The sequence below is a fragment of the Chrysemys picta genome, chromosome 1 (genome assembly GCF_011386835.1).
Source record: "Chrysemys picta bellii isolate R12L10 chromosome 1, ASM1138683v2, whole genome shotgun sequence".
Taxonomy (NCBI): domain Eukaryota; kingdom Metazoa; phylum Chordata; order Testudines; family Emydidae; genus Chrysemys; species Chrysemys picta.
This window is the reverse complement of record NC_088791.1, coordinates 29250760-29271750: the sequence shown is the minus strand read 5'-3', so window position 1 is coordinate 29271750 and position 20991 is coordinate 29250760. Positions and strand designations below refer to the sequence as shown.

The 20991-nt window shown below is 42.4% G+C and overlaps 1 protein-coding gene across 1 annotated transcript in view; it reads left to right on the top strand.

Annotated features, from left to right (window-relative positions):
• Positions 1-20991, top strand: part of COG5 (component of oligomeric golgi complex 5) — a 302348-nt gene that overhangs the window by 244292 nt on the left and 37065 nt on the right. The window contains exons 15-17 of the mRNA XM_005292354.4: positions 16212-16322; positions 18153-18215; positions 19029-19132. Of these exons, the coding sequence (XP_005292411.2) occupies positions 16212-16322; positions 18153-18215; positions 19029-19132 (278 nt within the window). The remainder of the gene's footprint in view (positions 1-16211; positions 16323-18152; positions 18216-19028; positions 19133-20991) is intronic.

The window sequence follows — 20991 nt, the reverse complement described above, 5'->3', positions numbered from 1 at the left end:
AATGTTGTTGTAGGGGGACCACAATTCCGTTTTCTCCTGTGGGAAATGAAAAAAAGTCTAAGGCCTTGTCCGCACTAACAAGGGTTTACCAGTATAGCTATGCCAGCAAATACCTCTAGTGGAGATGCAGCTTGTATTGGCAAAAGAGTTCTTGCTCATTCAGCCCATCAGCTTCACAGCCTCTTCATTGGGGTTTTAGAGACACTGCAGCTGTGGATCTCAGAACACATCCTTGGCCTATCACCAAACCTCTTATATGCATTGGGGTGTTTGGGGGACAGCCTAGAGTACCCTTTCATAGGTGGCAGAGGGTTCAGAGGCCTCCTTGTGCCAGATGATCAGTCCACACCAGTCTCATTCAACCACAAGTCTAAACAAAAGCAAAGGGTTTGGTAAGGCCCTCTATACCCTGGGTTATTGACATCTTGATGCAGTTACAGAGGTTACTAGAACATCAACTTTGCATAAACATTGCATCTGTGTTTTTAAAAATGGTCTCTGATTTTGCACCTGGAATTTTACATTAACAAACATTTGTGGGAACAAATTTTTGAGTGCTAATGATGTAATGGACACATAACTATTCAATTGTTCCTTTTGTGCCCGTTTCCAGTTGTGAAACTGTAGGTGGAGGTTCCTTTAAAATTTTGAACTATTGGCTGTATTTCAGTTCACTTACTGTTTTATGATGATTTTATCTTTTACACATTTGCATGTACTGTGCTGATTTCCTGACTTCCTAGAATACAGATGTGGCTTGAAATAGGCCTATAATAATTACCTTTAAGTACCCCTAGGGTAGTCTGTAAGATGTCAGTGTATGTGCATAGGTTGTTCTATTAAGACATTGGCCATTTTTTTGGATCTGGAATGTTTTTCTGTTGATTCAGGTGGGAGCAGATAAGTTTGATCCTGTATAAAAAGTGCTGTGGTTTCCTAGGTGTCATCAGAATGTGATGATACTTGCAAGGCTTATTCATTACTTCTTCATAGTTCAGTTGAGGTGTGGAGCATTTACAGAATCCATGTTTGTGCTGATAACCAGTTTAAGCTATCAGTACTTATTCATAAGTTTAAGCAAAGGTACATTTAGGCAATGCAATAATGATATAAGGTAATATCTTTCTGCACAAAAAGTGAAGATCCATGGTGTCAGAAAAATTATTGGTTTTAGATGGTCCTTTTGCTGGAGCAAATTTATGAGCCCATCAAAGACTTTATTTGTAATGGAAATATTGCTAGACCCTTAACATAATGACATAAGATAAATTTCTGGTTGTCACTTTTATTATGTGGTCTTATGAAAGTTAAACCATGTCTTGTATTGTGTGGTATTGAATTGAATGGAATCGTGCTTTTTCAGTTTAAGGATGAATCATTATTCAGGACATCTTCCAACAATGAGATTTGTCTGACAGTTCCAGGCAAATGTATCGAGTCCTCTTGTCTCACTGTCGAATATTGTGAACTGTTGGAATGTAGAATGAAATTTAATGAGCTTGCAAACAGTCAAAAACAATAATAAAAGTGACATTTATGGGGAGGCTTCAACTGGTCAATGATTGTGCCACAAGCCAACGGTACCATGAGGCACTATTCTCCCCTCACCCCCGACTTTTGTCTGAGATATAATTTTTTTAGAGTCCATAATGTCTATTATAAGTATTGGAAGACATGACTGCCATTGAAAAACATGCATCTATGCTATTTAAATGGTAAAACACACAAACATGAATTCAATATTTGTCACATTAAAAGGATTAAATAATGCAGGCTCAAATATCATGCGCAGGCAAGCTATTTAACACTAAAAATAATGTCGTAAAGATTATTAATTTAGCAAAATAGTAAAAGCTAAAGATAGCAATGGGCCTAAATTGGAAGTAATCAGAGGTTCATTAGGAAAGAGTAATTAGTCATACTGGGTAACATTTTCAAAAGTGTCTATGTGATAAGTGATTTCAGAGCCCAAGGTTTTGTGCTCCTAAGTAACTTTAGGTGCTTTTGAAAACTTTACTCACATTTTGTATGTTTTTCATTTGAATTTGCAATGATTTAGAAAGAGAGATTAGGAGATAAATATTCATATATTTCCTTCATGTTTTCCTTTGCTAGCTGGATCGTGATTCACATAAGAAATGTGGAATATTTTTTGAGGCTCTTGGCTAAAATACAGAAAACGTTTAACTAGGCATTAAACATCTTGGAGTACTATGTACTGTATTTTATCTTGCTGGTAAAGTGGACTAAAAATTGTACTTTAAATCTAGCATGTGGTTTTGCTAACAGGTAGAAAAACAGCATGATTACACAGTGCTTGTAGCTTTTCATATTATGTGGTTTGATTGGTTTCATATCAAGTTAAACTCTATGATTCACACTGAATTTAAATAAGTACATTTGATTAAATGTATATCACTTTATTTCAGAGGCTTTGGAGTTTTCATTATTTTGGAATAGCTCTCACCAGATAGCAAGTTAGAGCTTAACAATGTAAAGCTTATTTGCTTATTCAGTTTAAAAATGGTAATTGAAGTACTATAAATTGAATTAATGCATGGACTGAATCAGTAGTCATTTAAAAAGACAGATGGTAATTAAATAAATTGCTTATGCTTTTTATGTGTTGGTGGAATTCACCCCACTCTGTTGGTCCTGCTTAAAGGCTCTCTGTGTCTTGTAGCCCTTGGTGGGATGGATTGAGCAGCTATGTAGAGGGTCTCTGCACTTCCTCTGCCTTGTGGAGTTTGGTTCTAAATAGTCCAGTGTGTAGGAAACCAGTAGAAGCAGGCTGGAGGAAATTCACCTCTGGGAATAGTGTATCACAACAGGACTCATCCTTCAGTGATTAATTTGGCAGGTATGAAGAATTCATTAAATGGCTTTAGTCAAAAGTATCAGGATCAACACAAATTGTCTCTGAACTCCTCCATAGCTTTCTCTGTTTTTGTTCAATGGGGCAAACCTCAGACTGGCAAAACACCAAATGCAAGAGCCAAGATTTTCAATTGTGACTAGTGAATTTGAGTGCCTCAGGTTTTGGGTGCCTGTTTTTTTCAAGATATCTTAAAGGTGCTGACTTTCAGAGGGTGGGTGCCAAACATCTTATGAAAATCAGAGTCTCTTCAATGTGTCTCACCATTTGGGCACCCAAAACCACTAGATACTACTGAATATCTTGTCCAAGAAGTTTTGTTCCAGGGCAAGCAAACAACTGGAGTTAGAGAGGAATGTTTTCTTTTTCCATTAGAGGAAGGCTGCTATCTGCCTTCCTTTCATTTCCTCCAGTCCTAAAGATGTTAAGATAAATTGAGAAAAAGCTCAGGTGATTTTAAATGGTCCAGTCTGACTCTTGCCAGTGCGGTATTCAGATCCATTAGCCATGTACAAGAAATCAATTTTCTTCCATTATTTTCAGATCTCTCATCTCAAAAGGAGGGCTAGATTCCCTATCAGTATCTTGAAGTTTCTGAGGGCTTGGCTACACTTGCAGATGTAGAGCGCTTTGAGTTAAACCAGCCTTCAGAGAGTGCAGTAGGGAAAGCACTGCAGTCTGTCCACACTGACAGCTGCAAGTGCACTGGGTTGGCCACATTTGTGGCACTGACAGCAGCATTGGGAGCAGTGCATTATGGGGAGCTATCCCAGCATTCAAGTGGCTGCAACGTGCTTTTCAAATGTGGGGGGTGGGGTGGAGTGTGACAGGAAGTGTGTTGTGTGTATATGGGGGGAGAGAGAGTGGGGTTTTGGGGTACTGAGAGTGTGTCTACATGCTGTCTTGTAAGTTCAGACCGCCCTCCCCACCGCCTCTCTCTCTCTCACACTGACAGCAAGCAACATTCCTAAGTAATGTTTGCTTTGTCTCGGAGCAGATAAGCATGCCGGCTGTCAGAAACGGAGCTTTGAAAGGGTATATCCGCATTCCTACAGCCAAGTTAAAAACAATTACAAGAGTGGCCACTTGATATAAGGGCATTATGGGACGTTTCCAGAGGTCAATCAGAGCGCAGTAATGCAACACCTCGTTCACACTGATGCTGGGGCATCTCAGCCAAGACGCATCAGACATTATTCCTCTTGCCAAGGTGGAGTACCAGGAGTGCTATAGCCATGGAGTCAGAGCGCTCTACGTGCCTTGCCAGTGTGGATGGGGAGTGAGTTAGAGCGCACTGGGCAGCTTTAGTGCACTCTAACTTGCAAGTGTAACCAAGCTCTGAGTCAGTAGAAAGGGTAAAAACATTTCTTAGGGAATCCAGACCTTCTACAAGAGAATCCTATGTGGTGAAGTAGAAACTTCTTATACTGTAGTTTTTACACTGTTAGGAGAAACCTGAGATTTGTTCTGTTCTCCATATCTTAGAATATTGGTGGTTTCTGAAAGATTCAGGGTTATCTTTGTCATCGATATATTCATATAGCAGCTATTGTTATTTATAGATTTGAGGCTGTTGGATCCCTTCTCACTCTTTCGTTATGAGCTCTTTTAAAAAAATTTTAGATCTCTAAAACTTATTCTCACCTGTCTGGGACCTCATAAACCCTTGGCACTTGAATTTAACTTTTACCTTTTAAAACTCTGGGAGATTACCTACTCTTTTTGCTAATGGCTCTTTTTGTGGCCAGAACATCAGCTGGGAGAAAGAGTGAGTTGCAGATGCTTATGGCCAGTTCTATTTATACTGTATTCAACAAAGTTAATATGATTTAAAACCTCACATAAAATGTTTGCTTTCAGTGGCAGCAGATTTTCTTATAAATAGGTAAACTGATGCCAATAAACTCTTTATTCTTGACAGAGAAATTACACAGGGTGAAATTACACAGATCAGATGATAAAAGGACATCTTTTGCAATCACTAAACCTAATTGTAAATCTTCCCAATTATTTATAGTTTATGGGGAGAAATTGAAGGACCTAGCCCTGTTGAATCAGAAGCTTTCTAAATGGATTATGTGTTTTATAATAACTTGTTATGATCAAGCAGAAGTCCAAGTACTGGATGGATTAAGTTCATTCTGTAAGAGCATGACCATCAGGAATGTGTCTATTCTTGAAAAATATCAGAAGAACAATTGGAGTTCAAGTCATGCTTTCACAAAATATTATGCTCTTGATCCTAGAGCTAGATCAGATGCTCTGCTGGGAGGGCACTGCTTCAGTCTTAGTTTGATTAAGCTCTCTTCAGCACTCCTCCTAGATTATGATGCTACTAGTTAGTCCTTTAAAAGAGGGGATTTTCAGAGGGAGTTTATGATGGAGAAAGAAAGTAAATGGAGTTCTGTAAAAATACCATCTGTGGAAGATACTTGCTTCAAGGTCTTAGCTCTTTAATATGAGACTGACTGTGCCTCTTTGCTCAGGTTTTTTGACCCTTGAGGGCAGTGGTAGCAAGACAGAATGCAAGCTAGCCCCTCCTCCCGACTCACTGTCAAACATGGCTATTATTCACTTGAAATTCAAGTTAAACAAAGTCCTAAACTCCTGAAAAGTTTTATCAGAAGGCTGACTTTTCCTACAGAAAAAGTCCAAATTAGTTAGCATTTAGTATAGTGCCAGACAGAGAACTCAAGACTCCACCCACATAGTAAACTAAATTCTTTTTTCATTACTACCTGTTAAAAGCAAGAAATTAATTTAAAAAAATCCTATAGGACAACATAATGCAATTCTGTAAGTTCCTGCATTATACTACAAAACCTACCAAAATGCAGATTCACATTTCATTCAATTTGCAGCATTTCATTCGTTATCAGTTACAGAAACCAAGGCTCAAATTAGGCAAAATTTTCTTATTGCATTATCCAAGTACACCATTAAAATGTAAAAAGTTATTTATCAGTTATTCTGTCTTTTCTCACACAGGTTGCAGTGTCTTTCAGATTACAACTTTGTGTTTTTATGTATTTAAAGAATTCTTGGCTGGATACCAAGAAGGATAGTCTTAGATGTTACTCCAACTAGGTTTTTAGTACTTAAGTATGACCCCACAATCATTATCTTCTGTCCAAGGTAGTCTCAGGAATAAGGTAAGGCAGTTAGCTGGAGATGTAGGGCTGGATACTCTGCTTATGTTCGGTTTGACTTGGTTCATGTCCCCAGCCACTGGTGCATGGCTTTCCCTGTCTGTATGTAGACATGGGCTCCACACAGGAACTGGTAGATCCCCTCAGATGTCTTAAAGTACAGAGTGCCTTTCTCTGACTTCTTTAGTGAATGGCAGATTTACCCAGTACTGAGTTGTCAGCCCTCAACTTCTGCTGAATAAGGTCTGAGAAAAAACTTTTCACTTCCAGCCTAGCTTTCTCTCTGAATGTTTTTGTGACTACGTATTGGCTAGCACAGTTGTTGGACTCTCACCTGTTAATTTCAATCTCACACTCATTCACATTTTGTTTCCCTTCTGTTTCTTCTAGGAATCTTTAATTGTCTCTTTCAAGAAGCCTTCTACCCCAGCTGTATGGGCACTAGCTCTTCTTTTCCCCAAACCGTTATGTTATTCAGAACCGATTTGGGTCATATAACAAGACTCTCACTTTTTAAGTTAGGAACATTCTGATCAGTATACTCCTTATTTTTTGCAAGACAAGATCAGACTCTGTTAAAAGCAGCTCAGGCCATCCCAAGGTTGTACTAATTTCAGCTAGCACAGCTAAAATCATTTCACCAGTTTTAACATTCTTTCACTAGTGTTGTTCATATGGGCATACTACATCACAAACTACGAGCATAAATGCTGCTTTCTAAATGTTCTAGCAAGTTCTTGACCATGATGGCAAAGGTGCTCCTCTTGTTGGTCATTGCCCATTGTTCTGCATCTCAGCACTGCTTCTCATGTTTCCTTTAGGTTCCCTTTTAAACCTTACCTTCCAGTTATGTCCCACGTGGCTGTACCATATATTCTACCTATTGTCTTAGGCACTTCCGACTTTTTGGTATCTCCTTTGTTTTGGCAACTGCTTTTTCTCAGAGCTCTGATACCTGCTTCAACACAAATCATTTCAGGTAGCCAAAAAGATGGGAAGGCTCTAGCGCACCCTAGATCTTAGGGAATGGAATCAAGATCTGATCAAAGATGAGTTCCATATGGTTGCCCTGGTGGAGGCATCATGTCTGTCCTAGAGGAAGGCAACAGGCAAAATGCTTTGGACCTTGCAGACACTTACCTGGAAAATAGCCTCGTGTATCTAAGATGTGTTGAAGAGGAACAGCACTACCAAAGTCTTCTCTTGCTCTTTGGTCTGGCATCTGCTCCACGTATTTTCATGACATGCTTAGTGGTAATAATAATAGCCTACCTGCATAACATGGTAGTGCATGTGTTTCTCTAGATAAATAAAGTGGCTGATCGAGGACATCATCCCAGAGGGTTTCAGAAAATCAGTCTGTGTGATCACAAGCATGTTGGAGTCCTGTTAAATGACTGAAAGTCCCAATTTATCTGGCAACAAATGGAGTATGTTGAAGCCCCACTAGACACAGATCAACCCTCAAAGCCTTCCTGCCTCAGGACAGGATCCTGGAATTCACCGGTGTATCAGCAAGGATAGACAAGAGACAGCAGCTGACAGTTCATACCAAGCTACAAATGTTGGGGTTTATGTCCAATGGATCTTAGTTGTCTCGTAGCATGTATCCCTAAAGGCAGCCTCAGTGAACCCAGTACAGCTGGGTTTCAAATGTTATTCACTGTGGTAAAGATTTACCAGCTCCGTGCTTCAAACTGATAGTGGTTTACAATCTACAAGGGCTCAGCAAATCCTTCTATTGAAATCAAGTTGATTATTTGAAAGAACTAAAAAAATAAATCATTTTAGAAAAATATTGTTTTAAAGCATTTTTTGTTGATGTCTGTCAAGTTGTGCACAACAGTTGCTGAGTGCATGAGTTGCATGTTCCTGCAGAAAGGTTATTTTTCCTGTATCAGTTCCCTGAAGTTAGGTTTTTTCATCAAGAGCTGAGGAGCCATTGCCATGTGGTTTCAAAATGTCTAAAAGCCAAACTGCATCAGGTAGAGAGAATTTTCTCTATCTGTGTGGGTCCAATTTTAAAGTTACTTCAAAAGACTCCGCTGATCCTCCAGCAAGCACAGCTGGACGGGGCAAGTCTAATAACAACTGACTAAAAAAATGCATTCACTGGAAGGATTGTTATTCTTTCCAGATTAGCTGCATTTCCTGCCTTGTTGATGATGATTGAGCACTAAATGGCTGGTAAAAGTCTAAACCGTAACCTCAGCACACTGATTTACCACTTTAACTCAAGACAAGTCTGTTTTATTATTAATCTGTGAAAATGTTGTTGTCAGAGCAAATTTCTTAAAATCAGTCAGGTCTCTTGAAGTTGAAATATCAGGGAGTGAGATGGAAGTGAAGCCAGATTACATGGTTGCTCTCATCAGGAAAGAAAAGAACTGCCGACATATGAGGCACCAAGTTTACTTCTGCTAGTCTGAGGATAGTTTTTGGAGGCCAGACTATTTCTGAGGCATTAGGAGAAGGTACATTTTTTCTCTTTGAAAAGATGTGAGAAACCTCAGTTGAGATGGACTCTTAATTCTGGAGAATTAGGATTGAACTGATTTTGTTGCAAGAAATGTGGTGGATAGGGACTCAAGACAGACTAGTTGTAATGCTATATCACTACATACTTGCATGTGAATGAAAAGTTGCCTAAAATTAATATTTGTAGGATGTTAGTTAAATACTGGCTAATTTAGTCATACCATGTGTCATCGTGTAGGTCACCTCCCTCATGCCCCCTTGTGCCCTGCCTCAATCTCTCCTTCAAAAGACTTAAATTCTACCCAAACTCTTCGCATATTTAGCAACTTAGAACCCTTGGGCTAGATTTATTAGTATCACAAAATATTCAAAATTAAAGTTCTCAAATCCCCATTTAGTCCATACCCCCAGACTTCCTGCTGGGGGTCTTCTAGGCCTTCTCTGACTAGAGCTGTTTCTCTGAAAACTCCAAGCTCCCTACTAGAGACTACTTACTCCCATCAGCCATTGACTCTGCTTGTTCTTCTTCAAGTGCTTGCTCATGTCCATTCTATTGTAGGTGTGTGTGCTCGCCACGTGCACCGGTGCCAGAAGTTTTCCCCTCAGTGTATCCTTAGGGGACTGGCTCTGGCGCCCTCTTGAGTGGCGCATGTATGCCGTGGTATAAGGGATGCTACTGGCTTCCCCCCACCCTCAGTTCCTTCTTACCGCCAGTGATGGTGCTGGAATGTCTTCTTGCTTCTGGAAGCTACTTCTCCTACAGCGCCACAGTGGTAGTTTGATTGTATATAGTTGTTTTAAGTAGTTTAGGTAATAGTTCCCTTAGTGTTAGTAGAAAATAGTTAGATAGTCCCATATGGGACTTAGCCTTGGGATGGGGCATGCCCCGGTCCACAGGCTTCAAACCTTGTGACTGCTGCAAAAAGTCCATGCCAGTCAGCGACCCCCATAGAAGCTGTTTGAAATGCCTGGGGGAAGCCCACATGAACGACAAGTGTCACATTTGTAAAAGCTTCAGGCCACGTACCAAGAAGGAGCGGGACATTCGTTTCCAAGCGCTCTTTATGGAGTCAGCCCTTGCACAGGCCTTGGAGCTGAGGACATCATACTCTGCGCCAAGCACCACGGCCTCGGTGCAGAGTGCGTCGCCAGCACCGACATCCAACCAATGCTGACGCTCATCCCTGGTACCGACTAAGAATCAGAGAAAGGGCCAGTAGGGGATGTTCTCCTGGAACCCGTAAAGCGAAGGAGAGAGCCGGAGGAGAATAAAGTCCCGCAAGGGGCAGCTCATTGCCTCCGGTTGGTGGCAAGGCTCCAGTGGCAGACGAGCTGTCGAACTCGGCTCGAGACCTGCCCGCCACCCCGGGTAGTGGCAGAGACACTCAGCACCTGGCGGTGCCGTCTACACCAGACGCCTTTCAGGCCACTACAGACAGATTGTCCCTTCCGGAGCCGCCCTCACCCCAGCCTCGGAGGTGCCCTGTTCGAGGGGTAAGCCTGCCATGGGCACCTTCCAACGTTCTCCATCAGTGTGGCACCACTCCCCGCTCCGGGGAGTGCCCCAAAGCGCTTGCCCGAGCAGCGCCACTAACCTCCGGATGCGGGTTCGCTTACCTGCCAGAGTTCCCAGCGTCGGTCCCCTGACTCTAGGCAGCACTCTTCGGGCTCAGGGCATTGAATGCCAGTGGTTGGGCGCAGACCTGCGGAGGCGCGCCGGTCCCCAGAGCCTTAGTGCCGGGAGTGTCCAAGTGGTCCCCCAGTTCAAGGCGCCATTCCGGAGAATCCAAACGTCGGTCCCCAGAGCCCCGTCACTGGCCGTCAGAGCTCCGTTACGGATTGCCGTGAATGCATCAGTGGTCTCCAAGATGTTGATCCTCTCACTCCCGCTCCAGGTGTACGGAGTGGCAATGCTCTCTAAGCTTGAAGCGTAGATCACCGGGATACCATCGAAGATCTGCTGAGTGCCACCACAGGTCACCGGAGCCGCAGCACCGAGAGCCGTTGGCCCCAGTGCACGAGGAAGTGGCAAAAATTACTAAGGCCCTGTGGCAGACACCCTCCTCCCTGCCCCCAATCACCAAATGGACAGAAAGAAAATACACCTCTACCTCGATATAACGCCGTCCTCGGGAGCCAACAAATCTTACCGTGTTATAGGTGAAACCGCGTTATATCGAACTTGCTTTGATCCACCGGAGTGCGCAGCTCCGCCCCCCTGGAGCACTGCTTTACCACATTATATCCAAATTCATGTTATATCCGGGTAGAGGTGTACTTTGTTCCTGCTAAAGGATATGAGGATTTGTATACCCACCCTGCCCCAAGCTTGCTAGTGGTATCCGTGGCCAGTGAGCGCGATAGGCAGGGTCAACTGGGTTCGACGCCGAAAAATAAGGAGGCTCGATCTATTTGGTCGAAAAGTTTATTCTATTTCAAGCCTCCAACTGAGGGTGCCAACCATCAAGCCCTGCTCAGCTGCTATGACTTCAATATATGGCAGTTGATGGCTAAGTTTGCGGACTCGCTGCCGGAGGAGCCCAGGAAAGAATTCCTGGCTATCCTCGACAAGGGCACGGCGGTGACCAGAGCAGCCCTCCGGGCAGCCTCGGCTGCTGCGGACTCTGCGGCCTGGACCATGACTTTGGCCATTTCGATGAGGCATGCGTCCTGGCTCCAGTCGTCAGGTCTCTCAATGGAGGTCCAACAATCCATCCAGGACCTCCCATTCGATAGCCTGGCCCTGTTTTCAGAACAAACAGATGCTAAATTACATGGCCTGAAAGATTCTAGGGCCACCTTGTGCTCCCTGGGCCTCTACATGCCAGGCCCGGTGAGGAAGAGTTTAAGTCGCAACAGCTCCATAGATTCAGAGCCCTGTCCTCAGCACAGAGGCAAGGGTTATACCCTCCAGTTCATTTCTATACCCCTCTTCTACCCCTCTTCCTCATCCCTCTTCAGAGACCCTTCTCATAAGTATTTGCCACATTCAGGAGGCGCAAAGCCTCCTATGGGTGGGAGCGGTGGAGGAAGTCCCCGAGCACCAAAGGGGAAAAGGGTTTTACTTCCACTACTTTTTTATCCCAAAGGCCAAAGGGGGCCTGCACTCCATTCTAGACCTGCAGACCCTCAACAAATATCTCAAGAAGTTGAAGTTCCGGATGGTCTCTCTGGCCTCCATCATTCTGTTCCCGAATCCCGGAGACTGGTACGCTGCATACTTCCACATTTCGATGTTCCCCGGCCACAGGAGGTTCCTGCGTTTCCTGGTTGGTTCAGTGCAGTGCTTCCCTTTGGCTTAGCCTCGGCGCCAAGGGTGTTCACAAAGTGCATGTCAGTAGTAGTGGCCTACCTCAGATGTCAAGGTATTCAGATCTTCCCATACCTCGACGATTGGCTCATAAAGGGCTGATTGGAAGGACAGGTTCAGCACAGTATCGAGATGTTACGAGCCACCTGCCAAGCACTGGGCCTGTTGATAAACGAACAAAAATCAACATTGGTTCCAGTTCAAAGGCTAGAATTTATTGGAGCGGTCCTAGACTCGACCCACGCCAGAACCTTTCTGCCGGAGGCAAGGTTCAGGGCAATGTCAGAGCTCATTGCAAGTGTCACTGCCCACCCACTCACCACTGCCAGGGTTTGCTTCAGACTTCTAGGGCACATGGCTGCCTGCACATATGTCATTCGACATGCGAGGCTCGGGCTTTGCCCTCTTCAGTTATGGCTGGTGTTTGTTTACTCCCCGGCCAGACATCACCTGAACAAGATCCTTACAATCCTGCCATGGATACTTACTGCCCTGCAATGTTGGTCTGACCCAGTGATGGTACTGGAAGGTGTGCAGTTCGCAAGCCCGCGGCCCATGGTCTCACTAATATTGGATGCATCTAACCTCGGGTCGGGGGGTGCATCTGGGCACACTGTGCACGCAGGGCCTGTGGTCCAGGGAAGAGCTTGCGCGTCATACAAACGTCAGGGAGTTGAGGGCCATTCGGCTGGCTTGCACGGTGTTCCTTCCCCACCTCTCCAGCCGGGTGGTGCAGGTGCTGATGGACAACATGGCCTCCATTTTCTATGGCAACAGACAGGGAGGAGCCAGGTCATTGGTCCTGTGCCAGGAGGCCCTCTGTCTGTGGGACTTCTGCATCTAGCATGCGATCCACCCGGAAGCCTCGCACCCTCCTGGCATGAGGAACACGCTGGCAGATCGCCTCAGCAGGTCCTTCTTCTCTGACCATGAATGGTCTTTTCACTTGGAGGTTGTCAGGATGCTCTTCCTGAGGGGGGGACTCCCTGAATGGACCTGTTCACCACCAGACAGAATGGGAAGTGTCATGTGTTCTGCTCCCTGCAAGGCCTTGGCAGAGGCTTACTTTCCGATGTCTTTCTCCTGTCCTGGTCAGGGAACATGCTTTACGCCTTCCCACCTATTCCGCTAATAAGCAAGGTCCTCTTGAAGATCATGAGGAACAAGGCCTGGGTCATCATGATTGCCCGAGCTTGGCCACACCAGCAGTGGTTCGGCATGCTCATGGACCTGTCCGTAGCGTCCCCGCAGACACTTTCCATCCGCCCAGACCTGTTGTTGCAGGACCATGGTCAGCTACTGCACCCAAACCTCGTGTCACTCCACCTCAAGGCTTGAATGCTGCATGGCTGAACCCAGAGGAGTTGGCCTGCTCTTGTCAGGTGCAACAGGTTCTCCTGGAGAGCAGAAAGCTCTTGACAAGAGCCACTTACCTGGCAAAGTGGACGCAGTTCTCCTCCTGGGTGGTGGAGCAGAATATCTCCCTGACCCAGTCATTGCTGCAGTGCATTCTAGATTACCTGCTTTACCTAAAGCATCAGGGCCTCGCCCTTTCCTCAATCAAGGTTCACCTGGCAGCCACATTGGCCTTCCGCCCTCGAGTCCAGGGTAGGTCGGTTTTTTCATATGACATGATGGCTAGATTCCTGAAAGGCCTTGAAAAAATGTTTCCACCAGTCTGGGACCCGGTTCCTCAATGGGACCTCAACCTGGTCCTTTCCAGGCTCACGGGCACTCCATTTGAGCCTATGGCTTCGTGTTCCCTTGCCCACCTGTCATAAAAGGTCGCATTCCTTGTAGCCATTACCTCAGCAAGGTGAGTCTCCGAGATTAGAGCTCTTACTTCAGAGCCCCCATATACGGTGTTCTACAAGCTTTCCTGCTGAAGGTGGTGTTGCACTTCCACATCAACCAGGACATTTTCCTTCCCGTGTTACATCTGAAGCCTCACACGAATAATGAGGAGAGGTGCCTGCATACTCTGGATGTCAGGCGGGCATTGGCATTCTACTTAGAGTATACCAAGTCCTTCTGCAGGTCGACTCAGCTCTTTCTTGCAGTAGCCGCCAGGATGAAAGGTGGTCTTCCAGTGTCCTCTCAGAGAATTTCAGCTTGGATCACCACCTGCATCCGCACTTGCTACAAGTTAGCACAGGCTGTGCCCCCTCCAACAGTGAGGGCTCATTTGACAAAGGCGCGAGCATCTTTGACAGCTTTCCTGGCACAGGTCCCTATCCAGGACATATGCAGAGCTGCGACATGGTCCTCAGTGCACATGTTCACAAATCATTATGCTATCACTCAGCAGGCCAGAGATAATGTTGGCTTTGGCAGAGCTGTGTTGCAATCGACATGTCCATGAACTCCTACCCACCTCCGGTGGTACTGCTTTGGGAGTCACCTACAATGAAATGGACATCAGCAAGCACTCGAAGAAGAAAAGGCAATTAACTTTTTCGTAACTGGTGTTCTTCGAGATGTGTAGCTCATGTGCGTTCCATGACCCGACCTCATTCCCCATTGTCGGAGTGTCTGGCAAGAAGGAACTGAGGGTGGGGGGAGCTGGCAGCCAGGGCCGGCTCCAGGGTTTTGGCCACCCCAAGCAGCCAAAACCAAAAAAAAAAAAAAAAAGATGTTTATGTTGAGTGCTCAAATCCTTAGAAGAACTGTGAGTTAAAGCAATATTCTTTCATTAATGAAGATTTATTGTGTTATAACACTTTAAGAAGTATTCTCTTGTTATGCTTGTGCTACATGTTTTCAGAATGTTTTTAAAATTTTTACTCATGTATATATTTTTGACTGTCTATTTTCTGAGCAGTTATGAATAGGTTGTTTGAATAGATTTCAGTAAAGGTCACTTACTATTTGTTCGGGGGTTTTAATGCCTTCTTGCTGGAGAATCTTAAGCGTTGGGCTTATTTCTCTGGGACTTTAATTGAATATAAACTTGTGCCTTGGAATATATGTAGATGATAACAGAATCATAGTTCAGTGAAGTTTTGTATTAATAGTATTCCTGCTGTAATTGCTTGACAGTCTTTTTTTTAAGATTCACTCAATCAACTTAAACCAGTGTAGTTCTTTTAACAGAATGTTGTGTTTCTGCACCTTACTGGGTGTATAAGAAAATTTCAAGTTATGTTTCCAAATTTGACTTTATTTTAAATAGTAAACATTCCCTGTGATATCCTTATGGGACCATAGTTAAATGGTCATATGTCTGATCCTTGCACTATGATTTCAGCATCATTTGTATGACCAAGAAAACATTCTTCATGTACTTTAAATGTGAAGGGACAGTGTTCACTATTTTGGAATAAACTTTGATTTTGCTCTGTGGTGATTTATGCAAGGACTCCCTTTAATGTTAGGAATAGCACATGATGATCTCTCTGTAGCAGAGTGCAGCTGGCCCTCCTGCTCCTGCCTCGATTATGCTCAGATAAAGTCACTCAGAGACCCTCGGGTTCAGGAACCACTGGTGCTTTTATTTACAAGTTTGTGCTCCCACCACCTTCACAGCATACACAGCTCTGGGTTCCTTGTGTCTGAACCCGGGAGGGAAGGGCTTTCTCCCTGCCTGCACTCCCTCACTCTCCTCTGTCCCACCACCCTGGCTTCCTTCTTCCCAGCCTCTTATATAGCCCTGGACTAATTGGGCTGTCAGCTGGCTCTCATTCCCCAATTAGGGCAGGTTCTTTCCAGCCAGCGCCACTTTATTCACTTAAAGGGGGCTGGCATGGCAGGGAGCTGATTCTGCAGTCTTTCTAATCAGCACCCTGTCACACTCTCCTATTCTTTTTGTTTTGTTTTGCTTGTTTTTTGTAGTTCATCACATTTATATTTCTTTTTTTGAACTACTAATGTGTATGTCATTCTAAAAGCATATATTACAACAAAAATCTGCATTGAAGGGAGAAGCTTGCCTTGTGATTAGAGTAGGGAACTGGGAGATGGTTCTATTTGCTGTTTTGCCACTTACAGTGTGCCCTTTGACAAGTCACTCTAATTACTGTCTCAGATTATGGAAGTGGGCAAACTGCTGAGAGCCTGTGTCTCCAAGTGGATTGCTTTGGCAGCACCCGTTGGAGAAGCAGGGGAAGGAGAGAGCCCTTGCTCCCTGCTTGTACAAGTCTTCTGGGACCCTGGGCTGAGTGAGTGTGTGTGTAATATGTAGGTGTGTGTGTGTAATATGTATGCATTTATATGTTATGGGTTAAATGGAAGATATTGTCTTCTACAAATGACATACTACTTCGTCCGCTCTGAATGGTAAAGGCAACACTCAGCTTAACTAATTTTACTTTTTAGGTCTCACTTTATTTGAAGAGAAAGGAGTTGACATTCTGATAATACTATTTTTAAAATCACTTGCTTATTTATTTACTTAATGCAGCTGTCCACCCAAGGAGATGCCAGCCAAGTGATTGGACCCCTTACAGAAGGACAGAGAAGGAATGTGGCTGTAGTGAATTCACTGTACAGGCTACACCAATCAGTGCTGAAGGTAAGCTTTCAGCGATACTTAACTTCTTGCCATTAATTTTGATTACATTCTTTGCTTTTTTCTTAGGCTTAGTCAGCCTTGCATTGATGAGAACTTATACAAATACGTTTTAAAGATTATTTGAACAGCAGCATAGAACAAAGTTTGTGATTTGTGCATAAATGAGGCTTGTGTTATAACTAGTGAATATTGTTTGATGGATTCGCATATGTCTGCTTTTCATCATACATTTTTGGCTTGTCTGTGTACTTACGTATCATTTTACCTGTGATGTGGTAAATTAGGAAACTGTCAAAGAACTGAATAGAATATAGATTTTTCTCTTGAATTTAGGTGACTAAACGATCAACTGAATTTGCTGTAATAATTAATAAAAAACAGTTTGGTTTTCAGTGATATAGAACAATATTTAGAATGGAACAAATATTCCCAAACCCTCCAACGCAAAAAGGCTAAGGGGCTAAGACCTGCGAGATGGGAGAGTCCCAGAGTTTGGGCTGCAAACCAAACCTGAATACCGCAGTTGAACAGCCTCTTAGCCCTAGCCCCGCGGGCGTCTAATTGCAGTATAGACATACCCAATAAAGTTTACTGACCCAGTGCTGACTATGGTTACACAGTCAGTATAAACCAGAACAAACCGTGTCTGCTCAATGTGATAAAATCTTGGTCTGAATAAACACATGATCACGAATGCGGACGCTGACTTGAAAAAAATAATAATAAAAAGATTCAAAAAGCATATAAAACCTGTCTGGGTTTTGCAAACAGATGGTAGATTAACTCTGATGTAATGAATCTTGTGTGCTTTGATATTGGAGAGAGATCTGATGTGATTCATTCTTAACTTTGAATTTAATGGTCAATACACTATTTTAAATGAGATAAATATAACATATTGATAACTGTAAGGAAATTGGTGGGATGTTTCCAGGTTTAATCCTTGACATCTAGTCCAAATGCTACTGTAGCTGGGATTTGAGCAATATTTAAAGTGTAGGATTTTAACTTACAAGGAATTCCTGCCATTATTTACAGTTGCACAGCTCTCCATAAATCCCACGCACATCAGTAGGAGAACAGACCACTTACCTTTTATCATGTTGTGTGTCTCTTACTTCAAGCTACAAGTCTTGGAAATTAGAGATTTCAAAATGAATATTTGGCATAAGGAAAAATTAAAGGCCTATCCAGATGTTGAACTGATGGGAATCGGACTTTTGGCTTCAGTGGGAACTGAATGTGGCTTCACTGCATATCAAGAAAGCAAAATGACAGATAATGAATTCGGGTTTATTCAAATGTCAGTGTTCTTCATACCATGTAAACCATAATTATTTTGCAGCATTGGCAAATATAGATGCTTCATTTTGGACCAAATTGGGTATTGTTTTTGTTTTTAACCCGTAGACTTTTCGTAGTTTAAAAATGTTGTGACTGGATAACTGCAGTGACAAGCTGGCATCTTCAGATTGCCCTTGAAAAGTAGATGCTGCATTTCAAAAATCCCTCCCTAGAATCAGAATGTTTTTATTAAAATATTATTTTGTCACTATGATTTACCTGCTGAACTTTTTGGGCTGCAAAGTGCTATTAAATACTGCAAGAAGGACAAAAGTATTTTTTGACAAAGTGGTTTCATATTGCTGAATTTTCTAACTTCTAAAATCTTGTCCATCTATAACACATTGTGTTCATTATTTATAAATATGGCCAACTTGTGTTTCAGTAATGGGAATAGCTAAATATGTTTTCAGTCCAAACAAAATTCTGGGGTCATTAATCATTCACTAAGCTTTGACTATTTTAACAGTTGTTTACATATTTTAGGTAGTTTCCAGCCAGAGTTCATTCCCAGCAGCTGCTGAACAAACTATAGCTACAGCCTTAAAGGTAATTGAATGTCAACATGCTATAAAGTTAGATCGAACGTTTGTTGTATTTGCCATACTTACAATGGGTACTGTAAGTTAACTTGTGAGTTTTGTCTTGTTCTGGCATTTTTTTTGTCAATATAGACCTTACTTTCTGGCCAAAATATGCATTAATTTCAAATTATCTGTAATTTGTACTTCCTCTAACTATTTGTGGATGAGTAGGCTATTTCGATTTAAGTAGTATTTGTATTTGAGAGTGCTGATATTCTGATGAACCAATACATCTGCTTTGACAATAAATGTAATTCCCTACAATCTTCACACAATAAGCACTGGATCCTCCACTCCCTCTTTCCTCACCAGTTTGGTGCTTTTGTCTCTCGGGGTGATTAGTAACCTTGTACATCTGGGTTTCTGTGGTGATGGCTGTCTGGACCCATCCCTCTATATTCCCTGTCTTGAGTGATGATGACAAGTAGAGGACAGGAGGCATGCCTACAGCAGGAATGGATAATAGGCTTATGTGTCTGCATTAAAATATGTATCTTTATATACAGGGGATGTCAAAGTGCACCACCACTATGAAATAAAGTAGTAATAGTAAAGTGGCCTTTATTTTTCTACCTTACTGAAATGGTTGAACAAATTAAATGTTGTAAGACTTCCATTTTCCTTTCCTTTAAATGTTTCCAGTGTGGAATAAAAGAGCACTGGTAACATAAAGGAGGCAAATGTCTGTACTAAATTTATCTTAAATCAGTATATTTTGGTGGTGTCAGTGTATGTACTTTTTGTTCATTACTGATTTCGTCCTCTCACTTTATTTTAGACAATCCATGATCTCATGGGTAGTGCTGTGCAACCCCTACTGAACTCGGTAGGAGACTCAGTGGAGGCCATTATCATCACTATGCATCAGGAAGATTTTTCTGGGTAATCAGCTACTATCTTCATAATATGGCATTCTCTTGGTAAAGTATATTGTATATGCATAATATACTGTTAATACCACAGTGGCCTTTGCAACAGGATCACTTGTCTGGGAGCTCATGATACTTGATTGTCTTTTTGCACAGAACTCAGCAACATGGCTGGCCATTGAATTGAGTGGCCAAAATCATATCACACTTGCCTTTGTCCTTTTATTTTGGCTATCTTAAAGTAAAATTTGTCAAAAAAAATCAGTTTTTTAAGTAAGAAGAGCTTTATTCAAAACCAAAGTTTTTGTGAACAGTTTTGTTTTTCAGAAAAAACTTTGTGGCTTTTTTATCTAAAATTTTCATAGACATTTTTATCTACATTATAAACTCTGAAATGGTTATCAAAATTTGTTTACTGAAAAATGGATTTTGGTAAATAAAATATTCTGATAACTGTTTTCAATAACATTTTCTGTAAGGTTTTAGATTAAAATTCCCATGAAAAAATTAAGTGAACATTTTTGAAAAAACAATCATGGGGGTCAGTTTTGAACCTTATAAAATGAAAGCTGCAAAATTTCTAAAATTTTCGCATTTTCATTTTTTGACCAGTTGTATTACAAAATGTATAAGCAAAGTAAGCAGTCATGGAATAAGAGGGAAGGTCCTCTAATGGATCGCAACTGGTTAAAAGGCAGGAAGCAAGGGGTAGGACTAAATGGTCAGTTTTTACAATGGAGAGAGGTAAATAGTGGTGTCCCCCAGTCATCTGAACTGGGACCAGTGCTGTCCAACATAGTTATAAATGATCTGGAAAACATAGTAAACAGTGAGGTGACAAAGTATGCAGATGATACAAAATTATTCAAGATAGTTAAGTTCAAAGCAGACTATGAAGAGTTACAAAGGGATCTCACAAAACTGGGTGATTGGGCAACAAATGACAGATGAAATTCAGTGCTCAATATGCAGCGGCAGTGAAAAAAACTAACAAAGTTTGGAACCAATAAGAATGGAATAGATCAGGGGTCGGGATTGTGTGCCTAGTCTTCATTTATTCACTCTAATTTAAGGTTTCGCGTGCCAGTAATACATTTTAACGTTTTTAGAGGGTCTCTTTCTATAAGTCTAATATATATAAGTAAAAATGTAAATTAAATAAGGTTTTTAAAATGTTTAATAAGCTTAATTTAAAATTAAATCAAAATGCAGAGCCCCCCGGACCAGTGGCTAGGACCCGGGCAGTGTGAGTGCCACTGAAAATCAGCTCGCATGCCGCCTTCGGCACGCGTGCCATAGGTTGCCTATCCCTGGAATAGATAATAAGACAGTGAATATCATAAATTCATGGTACACCCACACCTTGAATACTGAATGCAGTTCTGGTTACACTGTCTCAAAAAAGTTATATTAGAAATGGAAAAGTACAGAGCAGGGCAACAAAAATGATCAAGGGTGTGGAACAACTTCTGTATGAGGAGAGAGAAAAAGACTGAGACTTTTCAGCTTGGAAAAGAGATGACTGAGGGGGGATATGATAGATGTCTGTCTGTAAAATGATGAATGGTGTGGAGAAATGAATACAAAGTGTTATTTACTCCTTCACTCCATTCACATACCACAAGTCACCCAATGAAATAAATAGGCAGCAGGTTTAAAACAAACAAAAGGAAGTACTTCTTCACACACTACACAGTCAACCTGCGAAACTCATTGCCGGGGGATGTTGTGAAGGCCAAAATTATAACTGGATTCAAAAAAGAATTAGTTAAATTCCTGGAGGATAGGTCCATCAATGGTTGTTTGCCAAGATGGTCAGAGTTGCAACCCCATGCTCTGGGTAACCTTAAGCCTTTGATTGTCAGATGCTGG